General features: G+C 42.3%; 1 protein-coding gene across 3 annotated transcripts in view; it reads left to right on the top strand.

Annotated features, from left to right (window-relative positions):
• Nucleotides 1-1012: 1012 nt before the first annotated feature.
• anapc4 (anaphase promoting complex subunit 4) overlaps nt 1013-21825 on the top strand; it is a 115623-nt gene continuing 94810 nt past the window's right edge. The window contains exons 1-5 of one of the 3 annotated variants that reach the window (XM_072496516.1): nt 1013-1086; nt 9708-9822; nt 13406-13511; nt 13601-13733; nt 18854-18928. In XM_072496516.1, coding sequence (XP_072352617.1) covers nt 9715-9822; nt 13406-13511; nt 13601-13733; nt 18854-18928 — 422 coding nt within the window. In that variant the 5' untranslated portion in view covers nt 1013-1086; nt 9708-9714. Of the gene's footprint in view, nt 1087-7876; nt 7899-9707; nt 9823-10438; nt 10593-13405; nt 13512-13600; nt 13734-18853; nt 18929-21825 lie in introns of those variants that run through there. The other 2 variants (XM_072496517.1, XM_072496518.1) reach the window with 2 other exon arrangements.

Genomic DNA, 21825 nt, shown 5'->3' with positions numbered 1-21825 from the left:
CACCCCGACCACACCCCCACCCCCACCCCCCCACCCTCGCTACTCACCCCAGCCCTGGCAGAAGCCCCTGGACAGCGGCACAACTGTCAGCACACTATAGCAATGTTGGACACTTTTCATACCCTCAGCAGCCATGGCGCCTGCTTCCCAATTTTAAATACAAGTCAACCTCACCGTTGATAATTCCCTTCTGGTGGAGGTGGAGCATTGTGGGGGGCCCGGAAATTGCCAGTCGGGCCCATTAACAATATGCCCACAGCGTTTACTGTACAATTTGCATGCCCACGCTGGCATGCAACGTGGAATGCATTCATGCCGCTGTCGAGGCACCAGAGCATGCCACTCCTTTGCTGATCTCGATTTTCGGCTGATGCGTGATTCTCCGCCCGATGGCATTTCCCAATTCCGGCGCTGCTGAATCATAGGATTTACAGTGAAGGAGGCCATTCGGCTCATCGAGTCCGCACTGGCTCTTAGAAAGAGCACCCCACTCAAGCACACGCCTCCACCCTAGCCCCATAACCCAAACTCCTCTTTTTGGCCACTAGGGGCAATTTATCATGACCAATACAGCTAAGCTGCACACCTTTGGACTGTGGGAGCAAACTGGAGCACCCGGAGGAAACCCACGCAGACACGAGGAGAACGTGTAGACTCCGCACAGTGACCCAAGCCCGGAATCCAACCTGGGACCCTGGAGCTGTGAAGCAACTGTGCTAACCACTGCGCTACCCGCTGGACGGAGAATCCCTTCCATGATCTCTTTAACGTTGTACCATTTGCACTCATATTGGTACAGATGGATGGATGTATTAATTCTAAATGAGTAATTGAAAGCTTCCTGCTACTGGGGGGATCCTTGCCCATTGCCCTGTGTTTCCCAACACGCTTGCAGCCTCAGCCTCACGCGCAGAAGCGTTCTCCTCGCTCCCGCCCCCCCCCCCCCCGGGCCGTGCGTGGCCCAGACGCATGCGCAGCCATCCAGCCGCGAGCCGTGTTCTGTTCTCGCGGTACCACCGCGGGGAGCGAGTGCGCATGCGTGCTGCCGATTTGAAAGTGAGCGCCGCTGAGTGGAGTCGGACGCAGGTAAAAAGAGCGGCTGTTCCGGCTGCTGGGTGCGCCAGGACACCCGCTCCCGGCGTGCTAGATTTATCCTCAGTAAGCAGTGACCGGCGGCGGCTGGGAAGTTCAGGGCGTAGCCCCCAACCTCAGGCGAGGCCGCCCTCACTCCCCAGGGTGGCAGCTCAGGCGCTTCTTAAGGATGTGACCTGTCTGGTGCATTCAGCCAAATAAATATCCTAATGGGTCAATAATACTGCAAATGTATTGCGCAGTGGGTCAGTTACAGATATGTACGATCTGTGCATGTTGTACGGGCAATCCCTGTCTTTTATTAGCAACATGGAAACAGCAGAAACCAGGGAGATCACACATCCACCTGCTTTGATTCTATTCCTTAATACCTTGAATTAGTAAGATTTTGTTGCTCTCGGATTTAAATTAATTGAGCTTGCTACTTTTTTTTAATGGGAGAAATGTTCACACTTCTTCCACCCTCTGTGTGAAGTAGTGTTTCTTAGCTTCTCACCAGAATGGCCTGACATCTGAGTTATGTTCTCTTGACCAACTTAAAGGTTTCTTTTTAGCTTGTTAATTCCTTTCAAACTTCTCAGAGTCAAATTGTCCTTTAACATGTCAGAAAACAGAAGCCAAATTTGTGTAATCTACTGGTAACCCTTCGAGCCATAGTAACAATGCTGGTGAATCTGTGCTTCACTCCTATCAAAACAAATATATCCATGCCAAGATGGAATAACTTAATAGGGTTTTTAATGAAATAACAGATGGTTGGTGAGGGTAATGTGGTTGATGTATATTTGCTCTTCCAAAAGGTGTTGGATAAGGTATCACATCATAGGTTTGTTAAGTGTTGAAGACCATGGCATAATCTATGATAGGTAGTGGTAATATGGATGGAAAATAGGCTGAGTAATGGGAATCAACAATGGTGAATGGTTGTTTTCTGATTGGGGGAATACAGTGTGGTTCCTCATGGGTTGGTACTGGAACCACTGCTCTTGATATATGAATGACTTATACAGGACAATTTTCAAATGACAGAACTTGGAAGTATTGTAAACTGTGAGGAGGATAGTGATGAGCTTCAAGAGCATGGAGGTGGGCCAGTGGAAGCTGAAACTTAATACAGATAAGTATTTGATTGACAGAATGAGAAGCAACAATTTAAAATAAATAGTTTAATACTAAAGGGAGTTCAGAAACATAACTGGGTATATATGTACACATTGTTGAAAGTGGCAAAGGAGGTTGAGAAAGTGTTTAAAGCATACTGGATTCTGAGGTTTATAAGAACTTGAGAAAAAGGAGTAGATCACATGGCATCTTGGACTGCTCTGCCATTTAATTCTATTCCTATTTGATTTGCAAATCGAGATATGTGTGGAATACAAAAGTTATGATGAATATTTATAAAACATTGGTTTGACCGCAATTGGAGCATTGTGTCCAATTCTGGAGATGACACTTCAGGAAGGAGTGAAGATTTTAGAGAGGGCTGAGAAAATATTTGAGAAAGATTTCCAGGAATGAAGGACTTCAGTTATTTGGATAGATTAGAGAAGCTGGAGTTGAGAGCTGATTTCATTGAGATGTTCAAAATCACTTGGAATCTCGACAGTAGATAGAGATAAACTTCCCATTGGTGGAAGGGTTGAGAAGCAGATCTAAAGCAATTGGCAAAATAAACAAGTTGGTGCTGTGTGTGGTTATGATGTGGAACAAACTGCCTGAAGGTGTAGTGGATTCACAGGGGCTTTCAAAAAAATTTGTTAATTATCTGAAGGGGAAAAAAATAGTTGGGCTATAGTGAAAAGATGGGTAACTGTGTGCAATTCTGGTTGCCACACTTGGAAAGAAGTGATTGAACTAGAACGGGTGCAGAAGAGATTCACCAAGATGTTGCCTGGGCTGGAGTATTTCAACTATGAAGAGATGCTGGATAGGCAGTGATTGTTTTCTTTAGAGCAGAGAAGGTTGTGGGAGGACCTTAAGAAGGTGTACAAAATTATGAGGGATATAGTTAGGGTAGATGGGAAGAAACTTTTCCCCTTAGTAGAGGTGGCAATAACCAGGGGGCATAGATTTAAGGTGAGGAATCTGCAGTTGCTCGTACTTCAAGTATGAAAAAGAATCCTTTTGAAAATTATTGAGGGAATTCAACCTTTTAGACATTATATTCCAGATTATAACATTGCTATGTAAATTCCCTCTCTCTCTCTCTCTCTCTTCTCTCCTCCCCCCCCCAGTTCTTTTGTTGATTACTGTCAATCTGTTGATTACTTTCAATCTGTGCCCTCTGGTTAGTGACCCTTCCACCAGAAATGTTTCTCATTTATGTGATCAAAACGTTTCACGATTTAAAAAACCTATTGAATCCCTTGTGTGCTCTGAAGGAGAGAAACCCACATTTCTTTAATCTCTCCACATAAACTGAAGTTTTTTATCCCCATTCTTAGAGTCACATAGTCATTTATGGCACAGGAAGAGGCCATTTGACCTATTGAGTCTATGTAGGCTCTTCTCCATAGCTTGCACATTTGTGGGGTGCAGTGGTTAACACTGCTGCCTCATGGCACCGAGGACCCGGGTTCAATCCCGGGTCACCGTCCATGTGGAGTTTGCACATTCTTATCGTGTCTGCGTGGGTCTCACCCCCACAACCCAAAGATATGCAGCGTAGGTGGATTGGCCACACTAAATTGCCCCTCAATTAGAAAAAAAAGAATTGGGTACTCTAAATTTTTTTAAAACTTGCATGTTTATTTGCTCAAGTGCCTATCCAATTTCCTTTTGAAACCATTGATGGTCTCTGCTTCCACCAGCCTCTATGTAGCGAATTCCAGATCATTACCACTCATTGTATAGATTCTTCCTCAGATTCCCCCTGCATCTCTTGCCCCAAACCTTAATTTGTTCTCCTTAGACCTTGCACCATCAGTTAATGGGAACAGTATTTCCTTGTATACCTTATAAAAACTGTCATTGTATTGTACACCTCAACCAAATCTCCCCTCAATATCCCTTGCTCCAGGTAGAACAACCCCAGCTTCTCCAAACTGATTTGTAACTGGAATCCTTCATCTCTGGAACTATTCTGGTAAACCTCCTTTGTGCATTCAGGACTGTCACTTTTAAAAAATATATTTTTATTCAGATTTATTGTTTTACATAATACCAAATCATACTCAACAGAACAAAACCCCCAAACATAGTCTGCCCCTTTCCCTCCTCCTCCTCCACCCCCCCCCCCTCCCTCTCTCTGACAACTAATGGTGACCAACTCCTTAAAGCTATCAATGAACGGCTGCCATCATTGGTAAAACCCCTCGATTGCTCCCCTCACGGTATATCCCCTCACAGTATATTTGACTTTTTCGAGGTATCGGAACTCCATCAGATCCCTCAGCCACGTTGAGGCACTGGGCAGAGAAGCAGACCTTGACTGCAACAGTACCCGCCTCCGGGCAATCAGCGAGGCGAAGGCCAGGACATATGCCCCCGTGCCTGTCTGCAGCTCCGGCGTACCCCAAATATGGCCTCTAAGGAACAGGGCTCCAGCTCAATTTTCCGAATCGGCGACATGGTGCTAAAGAAGGAGAAGGAGACCCAGAAGCGCACAAGCTTGTGTCAAGATCCAAATATGTGCACATGGAGCACTTGCACTTGTCTTCCAGCCCTGCAAAGAAGCAACTAATTCTGGACTGAGTCAGGTGTGCCAGATAAACTACTTTGAGTTGGATTAAACCAATCCTTGTGCATGTGGACGTGGCCTCACTCCACACCTTATAATCTAATATGGGCCCCAACTTCACCTGGCCTTAACCCCCTCCACGAATACTGTGTCCTCTGACATAATCCATACATAAATACCAGAAATTCTCCCTTACTCCAATCCTGCGTACAAAAGAACCCTCTCCATTAGAGAGGCTGGCGGTACCATCACTTGTTTAAGTGCTGGGATAAGAACTGAATGCAATGCTCTAATTGTGTCTTACCCAGAGCTTTATAAAACTCCAGTCAAGTTCCTTGTAAATCTCTGCATAATCTCTAATGCCTGGTCATCTATCCTAAAGTGTGGCTCCATTATTCAAAAATTGAGGAAGCTATAAAGTGGGAAACTACAGGGCAGTTAGTTTAACATCTGTTGTTAATGTTAGAAGCTATTTTAAAGAAGTTATAGCAGGACACTTGGATAAGCTTAGGTAATCAGACCGAGGCGCTGTGGTATTGTGAAAGGGAAATAATGTTAATCCAAATTATTAGAGTTTTTTGACGAAGTAACATGTTCCTGGATGTATTGACTTCCAGAAGGCACTTGATAAAGTGTCACAACAAAGGTTACTGTGGAAAATAAAAGTTCATGGTATGGGGGTAGCAGATTGGCTGGCTAACAGGAAGCAGAGTGTAGGCATAAATGGGTCTTTTTCAGGTTGGCAAGATGTAACAAATGGTATATCGCAGAGATTCATGCTGGGACCGCAACTGTTTACAATTTATGTAAATGACTTGGAGGAAGGGATTGAAGGGATGGTTGCCAAATTTGCTGATGACAAAGATAGGTAGGAAAGCAAGTTGTGAAGAGGACTTAACGAGGCTGCAAAAAGATATAGTATGTTAAGTGGGCGGGCAAAGATCAGGCAAATGGAATATAATGTGGGAAAATGTCCATTTTAGCAGGAAGAATTTTTTAAAATATATTTAAATGGTGAGCGATTGCAGAGCTCTGAGGTGCAGAGGGATCTGGGTGTCCTAGTACATGAATCATTAGATTAGTATACAGGTTCAGCAAGTAATAGGAAAGCTAGTAGAATGTTATCATTTATTGCGAGGGAATTGAATACAAAAGCAGGAAAATTATGCTTTAGTTGTGCAGGGCTCCACATCTGGAGTACAATGTACAGTATTGGTCACCTTATTTAAGGAAGGATGTAAACCTGTTGGAAGAATTTCAGAGCAAATTTATCAGAATAATGCCTGTAATGGGTGAGTTGTCTTCTGAGGAAAGGTCGGAGAGGCTAGACTTGTATTCACTAGAGTTTAGAAAAGTAAGAGGTGACTTGAATGAAAGATATACGATCCTGAAGAGTACTGACAGGGTGAATGTGGAGAGGGCGATTCCTCTTGTGGGAGAATCTAAAACTAGGGGTCACTTTTTAAAAATAAGTAGTCGCCCTTTTACAACACAGATGAGGTGAAATTGTTTTCTCTCAGATGGTCATGTGTCTTTGGAACTCTTCCTGAAAATGTGGTGGAAGTTAAGGCAGAGGTGGATAGATTATTGATAAACAAGGGACGATAGGTTATTGGGTAGGTAGGCAGAATGCAGGTTACAATCAGATCAGCCATGATTTTAGTAAATGGCGGAGCAGCCTCGAGGGGCTGAATGGCCTGCTCCTTTTTCATATGTCCGTATGTGCAACGATGTGGCAGATAATTCCATGTTCAAACCACTCTGTAAATGGAATGTAGGTTTAGTTTTCTTTATGATTTTCTTTTATTCACAGCATATGGATATCATTGGTGCAGTTGGTATTTATTGCCCATCTCTAATTGCTGTTTTTTAAAAATAGTTTTTATCCTTAAGGTTACAAAGTCAATGTGCAGAGTGGACAGGGTAAACCCTTAATCCATCTCATTGCTTGCTCCAAAAAACAATAAAAATTCAAATTGAATCCAATTCATGGTCTCCACAAGAGAGATATACAAGATCCAAGCTGCCAAGAAAGGGCATTGCACCTCATCTTGGGTTTGATCTGGTGCTTGATATTAGCCAAAAGTCCAAGAAGCGATCCCTAATTGCTGTTGAGAAGGTGGTGGTAAGCTGCCTTCACATAAAACTGAGTGACTTGCTCAGTCATTTCAGAGGACAATTCAAACTTAACCACATTCAGGGTCTGGAGTCACAGAGGGCAGACTGGATAAGGACGGCAGATTTCCTTCCCGAAAAGACATTAATGAACAAGATAATTTTTACAATAATCTTTTAGTTTTATGATCACCATTATTGATAACTTTTCCAAATTTTATTTCATGAAATTGAAATTCCTGAGCTGCTATGGTGGGATTTGAACTCGTGTTGTTAGATCATTAATCCAAGCCTCTGGATTACTATCGAGTAACATAACCACTATACCACCTTGTTACAAGTGTCCTCTCGTTAACTGTTATCTTATAAAATAATCTTGCAGATTCTATCAGGTTATGCCTTTATCGGACTACTGGAAAGAAGTTTAATCTCTCAATGCTCTTTTAATTCCTCTTATCTTCTGGTTAATCCATGCCCTACCTTTTCCACTGCTTTTATATCAAGTACAGCTGTAGCCTAACAAACATCAAGGTCTGCCTCTTCCTCTAAATATGAAGCCACAATTCCATTGGCCTTACCTACATGTATTGTCACTTTTAATGATTTGTACCTGCACACTGAGACTCCTCTGCCACTGTACTCTATTTAAAATCTTAGCCTTGAATGTGTATTTTCTCATTCTTGTTTCCTAACTCTATTACTCCAAATTGCTACATTGAACTGCACCTGTCACCTATCAGCCTATTATGCGAGGTTGTTATGTGCATCCTACAAATGTTATTATTTCTTTCAAATACCTCTACAAGATATTGTGAGCATATTTCAGTATTATTGCCTCAATTCTTCAGACCAAATCATAACTTATTCATTAAAGAGCAGCGCTAATCCTGATCCCTATGAGACACACTTATATTTACATCTTGAAAAACTTCCTTTCAACCTGTCCTTTGCTTTCAGATTTTCAGCCATCTCTTTGTCCCCTTTCGTTCACTTGCCATTCATTATCTTTGTGGTAAGTCTGTTTAGTTTACAAATGGACAATTTGTTTTGAAAATCCATGAAAGCCATCATTGTGCTAGTGTGATTACAATGAAAGAGAAATATACCTGAGATTGAAGCTCTTGTTCACCAGTTCGTTTTTTATTGGCCAAAGAATAACAAAGGGCTTCATGAAATCTCCTTCACACTAATATTTTTCATTGAGGCTGCATGCTCCCAAGTTGCTAAAGTTACTCCAAGAATTGATGAGACTACTTGAAATTATTATTTTGAACTGTTTGTAGGTGAAAATGTTGATGAGAAATCAAGCATAAATGATTGTAGAGTCATAGAGATCCACTGTACAGAAAAGGCCCTTTGGACCATCACATCTGCGCTGGTCAAAAACAACCACCTATTCTAATCCCATTTTCCAGCACTTGGCCCATAGCAATGTATGTGTTTGCGTCACGTGCACATCTATGTACTTAAATGGTATGAGGGTCCCTGCCTCCATTACCCTTTCAGGCAGTGAGTTCCAGACTCTCACCACCCTCTGGGTGAAAAAGCTTCTCCTCACATCCCCTTGTCCTCATTCTGCTGGTCCATTCTGCTTCTATATTATTTCTGAGTATTACTACTATCCCAACGTATTTAGATTCAGACACTGACCATGCCATGGGGTATTGTTTGCAATATGTTGGCAAAGCTCATGCCCTCAGTTTCGAAATAGTTGATCTGCTATCCTGAAAGTTATCATCTTTTTTTAAAAATTGGATAATGAGGCAGAACGATTAGTTATCTAGAGTAAAATGTCAGTGGCATTTAGCAATATTTTGTATGCGACTTCTCCATTGATGTCAGAGCCCTCATTCTGAAAGCTAAAGCACTCTGCTGAGGAGTTGGAGAAGGTGTATGGAGGCGTCCCTGTCTGGGCCTTCACTGCCCAGCACAATGTTGAGGGAGTCTAATCCATTTCCTCAGCATGTGTCTGAAGGCTATTCACCTGATTACACAAGACATAATTCAGTTTCACCTGGTTAAATGTTATCTTTGCTTTCAGGGAGGATACAAAGCAGAAAGGAAAGTAGTTGCTTTTGCAATGGTCCCCAACAATGATTCGACATCTGGTTTTGCCTCTGCAATAATTGTCCCCTCATGATCCCCTATGGTCAATGTGGGCTAAGCTAAGGATGCCACTGGCCAGTGTGGTGTCTGGGATCACTTTTGAGCATGTATGCAGGTTCATAAGATGTCCAGAGGATGGGGTCTATGGGTTTTTAACAGAAAGGTGTAATTGCACTTTTCTCAAGTGTCTTGAGAAGATGACTGACTATCTGTTTGGCCTGGTGGAAAGGTTTCAGTAGGAAACATGCTATTTTGGGGAACATCAGAGTTGTCTGAGTAGTTATTGGCCGCAGGCAATATCTTGGGATGGAGGTTTTGTATTCCACTTGGACTGTCTTAGCTCGCTGTCCGTTATCTGTGTTTTCTGTTGGAGGAGGGTGAAGTTTGACAAGACGTTGGGTAACTGTTTGGATTAGTGTATAGTGAGATCTAGAGGTCCACAAACACTTTTTTTTGCTCTTATTTAGTTAACCCTTTGTGTTAATTGTACTTACAGCATGTTGTATACTAATAGCCCTGTCTTATCTAAATAAGAGATTGCTCGTCCTCATATATGGCACTCAGACCATCCTGACAGATGATATTATGTAAAGCAAACACAGTCTGAAATCTTTGTCACTCTTTCTAAATGTAATACCCTTCACATTTCTGTTGTTTACAGCTGTGTTGTGTTTAATCTCAGTGATTGGCACTGATTCTTTTTCTTTACTGACAGAATCATCATGCCAGCATTTCGACAGGTTGGAGAGAAGCAACTTCCCAATGAAATACTTTACATGGTGTGGTCCCCTAAGCGGGACCTCATTGCACTCGCTAACAAAACTGGAGAGGTAACTAACTGATTTCTTCTGGAAATGGATTCATAATTTGATATGAATATAAACATATATTTAAATGCAATGTCAGTATTGCTTATAACATTATTGCAAGTCTAGATCATGGAAAAATGGCGTTGCCGTTGTTGTGTTTACCTTGTAAAAAAAATTAAGTGTTTGACGATGATAATTCACAACTGCCATGTCAATATTTCAGCTAAATGAGATGATTTTCTCCTTTATAGAGATAAGGCTTAATGGACAACGTATTTATCTGCCGCCATGATGACAATGTATCCATCTAAAACTGCAAAGTCTAATGTTGAGTGCGCGCAAGCTCAATTCAGAGAATTTTGCAAATTGTAAAGTACTTCAAAGTTTCAGGTGCCTAACCAATTACTAGCTTTCTTTGATGATTGTTTCTTTGTAGAAAATACATCTGGTTTGTGGTTGATATATAAAACAGGGAGAAAGATACAGAAGAGTAATGTAAAATCAAAAATGGATTTTAATACACTAAATATGCAGTGATTTGGCAGTGTTTTTGTGTTTCCCAGAAATTAACGTCTGAATTTAATATTAACATGCTCTGAAGCATTTGATTCCTCTTTGCTTAACTTCTCATACTGAACATTATAAGGAAGGATGGGAGTGATATGGCACAGAACTTCTAATCTCCAAGGCAGGGGAGTTGTACCTGGGAGATACCTTAGAAAATATGCTGTGGATCCATCCACTATTCCATGCTCCAGAAATCCATGCAAAGATTGGACAGGATTTGCCCGGTAAGTTCAAACTTCCGATGGGCAATTTCCCTGCAGTAGGACCCATCTGATACTCTGATTTAAACTGGGGACTTGGATGTTTCAGACTCTCTTAGTTACCCAAGAAAGTTAGAACTTATAGTTAACCAGTCAGGTGGGTAATTATAATACTGACCCCCACCACTTCCCCATCCCCAACCACCCTCCAATTAATCCCCCTCTCCCCCCACTCTCGACTGCCTATCCAATTCCCTCGATCCATTCTACCTCCCTCAACCCATCCTACCCACTCCAACCCATCCTACACGTTTACCTTCTCTCGTGTCAATGGCTGGGAATATCAAACACTTTAAAGCATCTAGGGACAATGATATCTGAAATGTACAGAGATACATTTATTATTTTGGTTCTAGAAATGTAGAAACTTATTAAAAGAGAGTGGGCACTATTGAATGGCTTCATCACACCTGGTTTGGGAACCGCAAGGCCGTTGCGATGCTTCGAATGCCTTGCAAGATTTAACATGTTCTCGCGAGACATCGCGATCTGGCACGAGCCCTTGCTGGGCCCGATCCAGATTAACATATTTAAATTACCCATTAGGCTCATTTAAATATTTTGGCACCCGATTCTCCTGAAGGAACTAACCCCCATGCCTGGGAGTCCGCGCCATTTAACACTGGTCCCCACAAATGTGGACCAGACTTAAAGGGGCCTCCCACACTATTGAAGGCTCCCGGCTGGTCAGCTCTGGGCAGGGTGTACTCTGGCACTCGCGCTGGCACCCAATCACCTTGGCACTGCCAGCCTGGCACCATGGCACAGCCTGGGTGACACTGCCAGGCTGACGGGAGCACTGCCAGGTTGCTCGTGCCAAAGATCGGTCGTGGGTGCCCCCCTCTTAAGAGGTGGGAGAGTCTCGAGGACCCCTAAGAGGTAAGTTGGGGCATTGGGGGGGGTTTCGGATGTCGAGGTGGGGTGTCCGAGAGGGCTTGAGAGATCGGGGCAGCATTTAAAAACGGTGTCCCAATCTCTTCCTGCAGAGCTCATCAGTGCAGGAAGTGAGGTGGCTCCAGCGAGGCGTTTTCGACCGAGGCCAGTTTTGTCTGGCAGCAGGGTCCCAGAGAAAGACCCTGCTATCCGCGCCCAAAACAGGACTCTGGTTGCGTGTTAAATCTCGCCCAGTATGTTACAATCTGTAGGAAGCACAATGTCAGTAAAATGGACATACCCATTTTTAAAAACATTTTGTACTGCCCTTCTATAAATGCTAGATATGATGCCTGTATTTATTGCTTAGAATATCTGCACAGAATTACATTTTCATTTTCAGCTCAAACAACAGTATTGATTGGGTAACCTTGATGTGAAAGTGCCAACAACAAACTTTCTATTTTTATGAGTTGACTGTAAATCGGTTTAATTTAGAAGGAATTAAACTTGTGTAAAATGAAAAATAGATACTAATCTTGAGAAAGTGATGGATAGCAAATATATAACATTTCAGAATTGTAGGTGCCCATAGATTTAAATTCACCCAAAACTAAATTGCCTGTTTGCCATCCTGTACTAAGCTCCGCTTGATTCCTAAAACCTGTGCAACTTGCCCAAAAAAGACAGAAAGATTGTTTGATTTGGCTCTGAGCAATGAAGTGGGTGAAGAGTTTATGTGGAAGTATGAGAATTTTGAAAAGAGCATCCACAATGTAAATTATATCAAGTGATGTGCTGCTGGTTTGGAAATGGCAATGTTCAGTGAAGAAAGAAGGGATCCTGTTTAAATTAGTTTGGGTCAGTTGCAGGGAATTTTCAAGTATGAGATGGATAAAAGGCAAAGCGAGAGTTTCTTTTGTATTTGTTCATGGGATGGGGGCATTTTGATAAATAGCTGAGCCAACATTTATTGCCCATTCCAGGGGGCATTTAAGAGTCAACCACAATGCTGTGGATCTGGAGTCACATGTAGGTCAGACCAGATAAGGACAACAAATTTCCTTCCCTTGAGGACATTAGTGAACCAGATGGGTTTTTACAACAATCAACAATGGTTTCATGGTCATCTTTAGACTTTTAATTCCAGATTTGTACATCAAATAATGGACTTTTGTAGAGATATGGATTGAAAGGCAACTGAAGCTTATAAAGAAAGCATTTGATAAAACATCTGATAACAGTGGTTGCTAAAGAAAACATGAATATTGAAAATACATGGGAAGGTGAGAAGTGAGGTTAGAAAGGCTGAAAGAGAATTTCTGTACTGAAGGATTGCTGCATTTTTGGAGATGTTGCTTTTAGGTAGGCTATTAAATCGAGGCCCATCCACCCTCAGGTGGATGTGAATATTCCCATGGCATTCTATGAATGTCTATGAAAAAGAGCAGGGGAGTTCTCGCTACAACTATTGTAATCAAAGATTATGATCAGAGTCTCTGAAATTAGAGAAGGAATGTTTCTCTTGTTGCTCCAGGATGAATGCTGTCACGGCCAGATGACCTTCCACTTTTTAAATGCATCATTCATTTTCGGTACTACCTGCATTTTAAAGAAATTGTTGGATATATGCTTGAAACACTTGCAACCTACCAAAATTTGTAAAGTGGGATTAGGCTGGATAGCACTTTTTCGGCCAGCACAGACATGATGGGTTGAATTGACTTCTTCTGTACTGTAAGGGTTCTGGGTTTTTTTCCAGGTTGTATTGCCAATTGTGCAGATAATCTGTAATGTGTTACTAATTTATACTGCAACATAACTATTGGTGGACAGAATGTAAAACTGGGTGAGACACTCAATATATCAAAAGGATACCATAAAAATCTTTTGTTTAATTTTAGGTTTTGCTTCATCGTCTTGCACACTTTCAGCGTGTGTGGAGCTTGGCACCTAATGAAAACACAGGCAAAGAAGTAACATCATTAGCATGGAGACCTGATGGAAAAGGTAAAGCACCAAAGGCACCAGAGTTCATGACCTCGCACGGTTGTTAAATTGTATTTGTTTATAATAAATCCTCTTTGTTTTTCTACTAGTTTTAGCCTTTAGTCTTGCGGACACACGGCGAATTGTTTTATGTGATGTGGAGAAAGCAGAGATCCTACATTTTTTCTCCTTGGAAAACATAGTCACTTGCATGCACTGGACCGAGGTGATGGATCCAAAAAGGTAATCAAGAACATTAGGTCTGGCAGCATCTGTGGAGGGGGAAGCAGTTAGCATTTCAGATCTGTGTCCTCGCATCAGAACCACCGTCACAGACCTGCAAAGTTAACTCTGCTTCTCTCTGCACAGATGTTGCCAGTCCTGCTGGTTATTGCCAGCATTTTTTTGTTTTTATTCCTGATTTCCAGCATCCAGTATTTTGTCTTTGTATCAAAAACATAAGTCCAGTCTTACTGAAATTATAACAAACAATTTTTTAAAAACTCATTTTGTAGAAGTAAAATCCAATATCTATGTTTTGGAGGCACTAAAGCCTAAATGCTACTTTATTTGGGCCAAATCTTGTTGTAGTGGGGCATCTTGGGGCATCTGCTGAGTCGTTTTTTGGTTGCTTTAAGTTTGACTTTTTCTTGCGCTGTAACCTACTCAAAATGTGAGCTGCTAATGACATGGGGAAAGCAACAAAGACATTGAAAATTTCAGTGAATGATGGCGCCAGCAGTTTATCTCCTTAACTGTCATGATTTAATAATTGAGAAAGAAACAGAAACAACAGAGAAACCAATGGAATTTAGTGGCTGTGTTAAAATAATTATGTACAGAAAGAAATAAAGTGAGTGAAAGAGAGGTTGGGTACAAGAAAGAAAGTATAAATAAAGCTAAACAAATTAAATATTTGAATTTTTAAAGAACTAAATAGTTTAAATGGTTCCCTTCCTGGAAAGAGAGATTGATTGCTATTGTATTAATCATTATAAAGGGAACATACATTCTTTATTACCAACCCTAACTTGCTGCAGCAAGATTAATGAACAATGAATGTGCAAGTACTTTTAAATAATGAGAACGTGAAGATTGAGATGCTGCCTGTGCAAATCAAATGGCTGAGTGAAGCAATCAAGTTCTGGAAATTCCCAACTCGCGTGTCACTTCAATCCCCTAAAATTGCACTAATTTGCTCTTTAATAATTACATTCACTTACACATCCTTATATGTTCAACAACATTTGGTCTGTTATATGTCCTCAAAATGTTCCGTCAATAATAAACTGTTCCGACCCCTGTGGGGATTGATAACGTGAAAGAACCGAACTTCCCAAATGTCCCCAGTGGAAAAATATCACTTTTTAAAACGCGCACTGTAACAATTGAGCCAAAATTAACATAAGGTAAACATAAATTCATAGACAAATTGCACTCAGTAGAAACTAAATTATATTTTAATTAGGAACATAGGAGCAGGAGTGGGCCATTTGGCCCTTTGAGCCTGCTTCACTATTCAATAAGATCACAACTGATCTGGTTGTGGTCTTGGCTCCACTTTCCTGTCTGCCCCCCATGACCCTCGACTCCCTTACCTAACCAAACTCTGCCTTAAATAAATTCAATGACCGGCCTCCACGACCTACTGCGAAAGAGAATTCCGCACACCAATACCATTTGGGAGAAAATAATTTTTCTGAGTCAGTTTGAAATCTTATTTTTAAACTATATCCCCTAGTTTTAGTCTCGCTCACAAAAGGAAACATACTTTGGGTATCTACCCTATAAAGTCTCCTCAGGATCTTATATGTTTCAATAAGATTACCTGTCATTCTCCTAAAGACCAGTGAGTATAGTCCAACTTGTTCAACCTATTTTCATAAGATAAGCTTTTCATCCCAGGAATGAGTCCAGTGAATCTTCTCCGAACTGCTTCTAAAGCAGCTACATATTTTTTTTTAATAAGGAGGCAAAACTGCACACAGTACTCTAAATATGGCATCACCGATACCCTGTACATCTGCAGTAAAACATTTCCTACTTTTATATTATATTCCTCTTGCAATAAACGGCAACATTCCATTTGCCTTCCCATTCACTGGCTGTACCTGCATACTAACTTTATGATTCATGTACCGGGACACCAGGGGTGGGATTCTCCACTCCCGCGCCGGTTGGGAGAATCGCCTGGGTCGCCGAATTTTCCCGCGACACCAGTCCGACGCCCTCCCGCGATTCTCCCGCATCCACACCTGGTCGCTGCTGGCGGGAACAGCGCGGGAACGCTGGGGGGGGGGCCCTGCGGGGGGTGGAGGTGGGATCCCGCACCGGGGGGGCCTCAAATGGGGTCTATCGTCGGGCCGTCCTCTCTGAAGGAAGACCTCCTTTCTTCCGCAGCCCCGCAAGATCCGTCTGACATCGTCTTGCGGGGTGGACTTGGAGAGGACGGCAACCACGCATGCGCGGGTGACGCCAGTTATGTGGCGCCGGCCGCGTCATGTATGCGGCGCCGCCTTTAAATGGCGACAAGGCCTGGCGCGTGTAAATGACACGGCCCCGCTCCTAGCCCATTATCGGGCCCTGAATCGGTCGGGTTTTGCGCCGTCGTGAACCTCGACGGTGTTCACGACGGCGTGGGCACTTCGGCGCGGGAGTGGAGAATCCCGCCCCAGATTGCTCTGTACTACCAAGTTCTGCAGTCTTTCTTCATTTAAATATTATACATCTTTACTATTCTTCCTGCCAAAGTGGACAAGTTCACATTTACCCACGCTATGCTCCATTTTCCACATTTTTGCCCACTCATTTAATTGGGCTGTATCCCTTTGCAGACTCTCTACTTCCTCTTGACAACTTATTTTCCTTTCTATCTTGCTGTCATCAGCAAATCTAGCTACCATACGTTTGGTCCCTTCATCCAAGTCATTGATAATGATTATCAATAGTTGAGAATCAGCACTGATTTCTGTGGCACTCCACTAGTTACAACTTGCCAATCTATTTATCCCTACCGTCTGCTTGCTGTTAGCCAATAATCTTTTATCAATGCTAATATGTTACTCCTTACATCATGTGCTGTTACTTTGTGCAGTTTGTTGTCATATCTTACTAGATGCATTTTGGAAAATCAAGTGCACCACATCTACTAGCCCCAATATAGCTGATACATCTAAGGTAAATCTCATAGTTTTTTCAGCTAGCCCTTTAAGTACATTTGTGGCACCACATGCAGTTCCAATGTCTTGCATAATTCTTCCCTCAACCATTTTTCATCAGTAGGATCTGATCATGTAGCCTCTGACAACTGCTTCACACCATCTGAGTTCCATGAATCCGTTTATTGTCAACAATGCTCTTCTTGCAGAGCTACCTTCACCTTTTCACAACTGTCTTGATGGTGCAGCTTTCCCCTGAGCCACCTCAATTTAATCACTCAAAAGCACATCATTACATGGTGTGGTCAGCTCTGGTATAAATCACCCAGCTCTTCAGTGTGCCTGGATTATTCACACAATTTCAGATCATCTATCCTATTGTGACCCCAATCTGCAATAAACTGAACTCCAAGTTCTGAACCTCTATCTGTTCTGGCCACAAACTTAAATCCATCTTCCAGCCTTCATTATTCATTGCAATTGCCTTCCATTTCCCAAGCAACCTAACACAGGCTCACTTCTTTCAGCCAGTAAATCAATTACCAAGCCCCTCCCCTAGAAACCTGGAAATTCTTTCTGTTTCAGTTACGGGCAGCCTCAAAAAATACAGGCTTTGAAACCATTTCATCACATTAACAGATTTTTAAAAATCTGCTTTGTTAATTATTTGGAAGGAAGAACCAAGTTATTTTGAAAGTACTCTCCCAAGTTTTTTTGAATAAATATTTTAATTTTTGGTTGAAGTAAAAACTCTAAATGAGGAACAGGACAATTTGTTCATTAATATTAAAGAACAAAGAACATTACAGCATAGGAACAGGCCCTTCGGCCCATCAAGCCTGCACCGATCCAGATTCCTTATATTGACCTACTATTTAGTGCCCAAACGATCTGTATTCCTCCATTCCTCGCCCGTTCATGTGTCTATCAAGATACATCTTAAACATTGGTATCGTGCCTGCCACTACCACCTCCACTGGCAGCGCATCACAGGCACCCACCATCTTTGCGCGGAACACTTTCCCCGCACATCTCCTCTAAACTTTCTCCCTCTCACCTTGAACCTCTGTCCCCTTGTAATTGAATATTCATCCTGGGAAAAAACTTCTGACTATTCACCCTGTCTATGCCTTTTGTAATTTTGTAGGTCTCCCCTCAGTCTGCGTCTTTTCAACAAAAACAATCCAAGTTTATTCAACCTCTCCTCATAGCTAATACCTTCCAGACCAGGCAATATCCTGCTAAACCTTTAAACTCTCCAAAGTATCCACATCCTTCTGGTAGTGTGGCGACCAGAACTGCACGCAATATTCAAAACGTGGCCTAACTAACGTTTTATACAACTGTAACATGACCTGCCAACTCTTGTACTCAATGCCCCGGCGATGAAGGGAAGCATGACGTCTGCCTTCTTGACCACCTTATCCACCTGCATTGCCACTTTCATGGAACAATGCACCTGGATGCCCAGTTCCCTCTGTATGTCAATGCTCCTAAGGGTTCTGCCATTTACTGTATAATTCACACCTGAATTTGATCTTCCAAAATGCATCACCTCGCATTTGTCCAGATTGAACTCCATCTGCTATTTCTCTGCCCACTCTCCAATCGATCTATATTCTGCTGTATTCTCTGACGGTCCCCTTCACTATCTGCAACACCACCTATCTTAGTGTTATCTGCAAACTTGCTAATCAGACTATATTAAAGATTTATTGTTCCTAGCTTGACATCGATCACTTTTTATTTTAAATATTCAGCATACTTTCAATTCATTGTCAGAGAAGATGAGTGAAGTTTTGTGTCAGGGATGATATCCATTGCAGCTTTGCATAACAGAATTGTATGACTTGTTACATATAGTTGCAGCAGAAATCCTCCCCATCATAACTCTTCACTCACCTTCCTATAATTAATTTATAAATGGCTTTATATATGCAGCACAGAGAAAACTTGCCTCCATGGTCAGACTGTAACTAATTTTTACTCTATTAGTACAATATGACCCCAAGTGACATTGACATAAATGAGCAAATTGCATGTTCCTTTGGGCAGACCTGATTTGGAGAGACTAATAACAATATATATGGAACCATATTCTAGCTTCCAAAGACTCTAAAGAAGAGGGAAAATAGATATAGCTGAAGATGTATAGCTATTTCAGATTATTGTTTCATATTTACTGTTCTTTATACTTCTTTCCAGTGCGACGACCTCAGTCAATTTGCTCGATGAAGAAGGAAGCCTTTTCTTGCCCAAGTTGCCTGCACTACCAAAAAGGTAAATTTAATGAGATGAGACCAATGAAATGCCATTGACGAGGATTTTGCAGTTGTAGTAACAACAAAACTTTGCGTTTGCTGTCATTAAAACAAAGTGACAGCAACTTTTGGCATCGACAAATCTGCAGTTCAACATGGAAATTCAGACTGCTGTCAATGATTCACTGCTTTCCCACAGGGTGCACTGTTAAAGTGCAGACAGCAAATCATAGAAATCACTTGGACTGCGTAAACGTCCCACTTTACATTAAGATTGCTGTAAAAATGCCTGATAAAATTATGCCATGAGTGAGGTGTAATTGGTAATTTAATGGTGCACTAAGTGATAACTACTGCTGTACAAACTCTTCTGCCCTGAGAAACTAAATTTATATTTGTTGAATGTCAGATCTCTACATTATGATGAAACTTCCACAGATTTTTAATTTTAAAAAAACTTGCATATCCTTTTTTACACTTCTAACTTATTTCCATGTGTATGCCCTGAACTTTATTTCGCTGTCTGTAAAAATATAAGTGAATCATGTACGGTACATTTTACTTCCTGGCTTGCTGCCTTTGAGAATTCTTCAATGTTGCTCAGCCTGTTTGGTGTCATCATCATTGCTGGGTGCCTTGAGATCACCTTGACGCCAGAATATGACTAGCATTGGGGAAGGCGAAATCCGTGCCACAGAGTTTGTTAAATTTTGTCTGCAGCTTTTGGTGAGGTCAGCGACAGCTGCTACCATGACACTCCTAACATCCATTTGTGATCAGGCCCATGCTATTGAGACACAGCAGATGCCCTAATAATCGTATGATTCCAGGAGGGTGATCGACAACATGCTGTGAGGAAGCTCCATAGTTCTTCACACCGCATCTGTGAACATCTGGCTGAGGGCAACTTGCTTGTGCTCTTTGAACAGGGTCATATCATAGAGATGCAATGGTGATATTTTAACAGTTCATCCTTTGGTGTCCTTCATCACCCGTCCCTTTTAGGACCACACCATTGGACACAGATGTTGAAGAGATGGGGCACCATCCTCACTTCAAAGCTGCTGACAGCACTCAGAGTCTGTGGCGCCTGTCCATGACATTCTGGCAGCAATGACAAACCACATCGAGGTGCGTAGGCATCACTGATGTGTTGAGTGACTGTGAAGTTGGACAATCACTTTGTTCTGAAGGTTATACACCACAGGGAAAACACCGTGAATTGAGACACTTGCCTTCACCTTGTGCAGATGCCAAGATTTCACATCTGAATGACACAAACTTTGCCCATCAAAACAAGGAAACATAGACAAGGAGACATTCTTGGGAGCTTATTTACAATCGTGAACATTATGTACAAGTGGTTAACACCTGTGCCCATACTGTGCAAGTTCATCTTCTTAACCTTCCTAACCCTTCCGCTCTAACAGCCTGCACAGAGCAGGTGTAAGCAGCCTGTTGAATACGATATCCTGCCTGTGATGACTTTGGCGGAAGTCCTCAGAAAGATCGAGATTTGGAGGGCCCTGATCTGCTTTCAGGGTACTACAGTGAGTTAATAGCATCCTCGTTGGCCTGTGGTGATGTAGCTGCGTGGTTCACAGGACGAGGCGAATCATGCAGGTACTGCATCTTGGAGTCACCTGGGAGAATGGCCCCAAGTTGTGCACCTGCTGACTCTCCTCCCTATGGGTGCCCAAGGGTCTCTGGCTGGCTCCTTGAGGAGAAGGAAGAAGCTTGAATAAGTTTGAGATCCATCAACCTCTCTCGTGTTAATACTGAAGTTTGCCAGCAAGTGACTCAGCGATGGAGTGCAGCTCCAGTATCAGTGTAGGACTAATATCCTGGACCAAGGTCTTCACGGTGGCTGCCACCATGCCTGTGCTGACCTGTGTGTATTGATATGCCCAGGCTATTATCTCTTTTTGAAAGCGGACGGACTCCTCCATGGTGCATTGCAATCTGAGGAGTGCAGCAGATAGCCCTTTTTCATGTTCCTGCGCTTATCTTTGCAGTTCCAGCCACTAAAATAGAACCAAGCCCAGAAGCTTGTCATCTGACTTGTACTCAGCCGTTCATGGCCTCCAGCTGTACTCTTTGGATTTTTCTGCCTCCACCTGCCATATATCAGACAGTGCAGTATGCACAGCAGCTTATGAACCCGAAGTCAATTTAGAACTAGGTCCCATTGAGGCACGTGTTAGGAACGGTCCACATCCTCGCCAAGGTGGGCTCTATTTTCCAAGTCCTTGTGGACCTTCAGCTCAGACATGCTTTCCTCAGTGTAGGACCTTCCCTCTTGTGGGCTAGCTTATCCTGCATAGAGACAGATGGACAGAGTAGCAAAGGCCTCAGCTTCATCCTCTTATGTCCCTACCTCAATGAATTTCAAGTTTGACATGAAACTGAGTTCATTAGCTGCCATCTTCGCTTCTATGCCTACTTTTTTGGTCAGGAATCTTTCCACTGTGCATTGGACTCTTTCTCCCATCTTCTTAATTCTCATCCCAGATGGATCCCTACCTCTGGCTCCCTGCACTGTCAGAGGTGCCATCTTTCAGGTGAGACAATAAACCAAAGCCCCATCTGTTCCCTCAGATTAACGTAAAATATCCCATTTGACACTGATTAATATTTATCCTAAGTATTGCTAAGTATTTTATCGAAGCTTTTCACTTTGCACTGAACAGAACAATCTGATCCTCTTCAATTGGGTCAATGGTTTTTCTTGACACTTTAATAAACCCCGCTAGCTTATCCTGTTTTACCAAATCTGTTTCCTCAGTACCTTTCTTAAGCTACCAACACTGTGACTTCACATGTCCAACTTTATTACAAATGAAAACACTTCAGTTTTCTTATCTCTTCCACTATCATTGGTTTCCTTTTACTCTGAGGTACACTCTCCTTAACATC

Source organism: Scyliorhinus torazame, chromosome 3 (assembly GCF_047496885.1).
Source record: "Scyliorhinus torazame isolate Kashiwa2021f chromosome 3, sScyTor2.1, whole genome shotgun sequence".
NCBI classification, from domain to species: Eukaryota; Metazoa; Chordata; class Chondrichthyes; order Carcharhiniformes; family Scyliorhinidae; genus Scyliorhinus; species Scyliorhinus torazame.
Note: the sequence above shows the minus strand (reverse complement) of the source record. Positions and strands in the feature narration are given on the sequence as shown.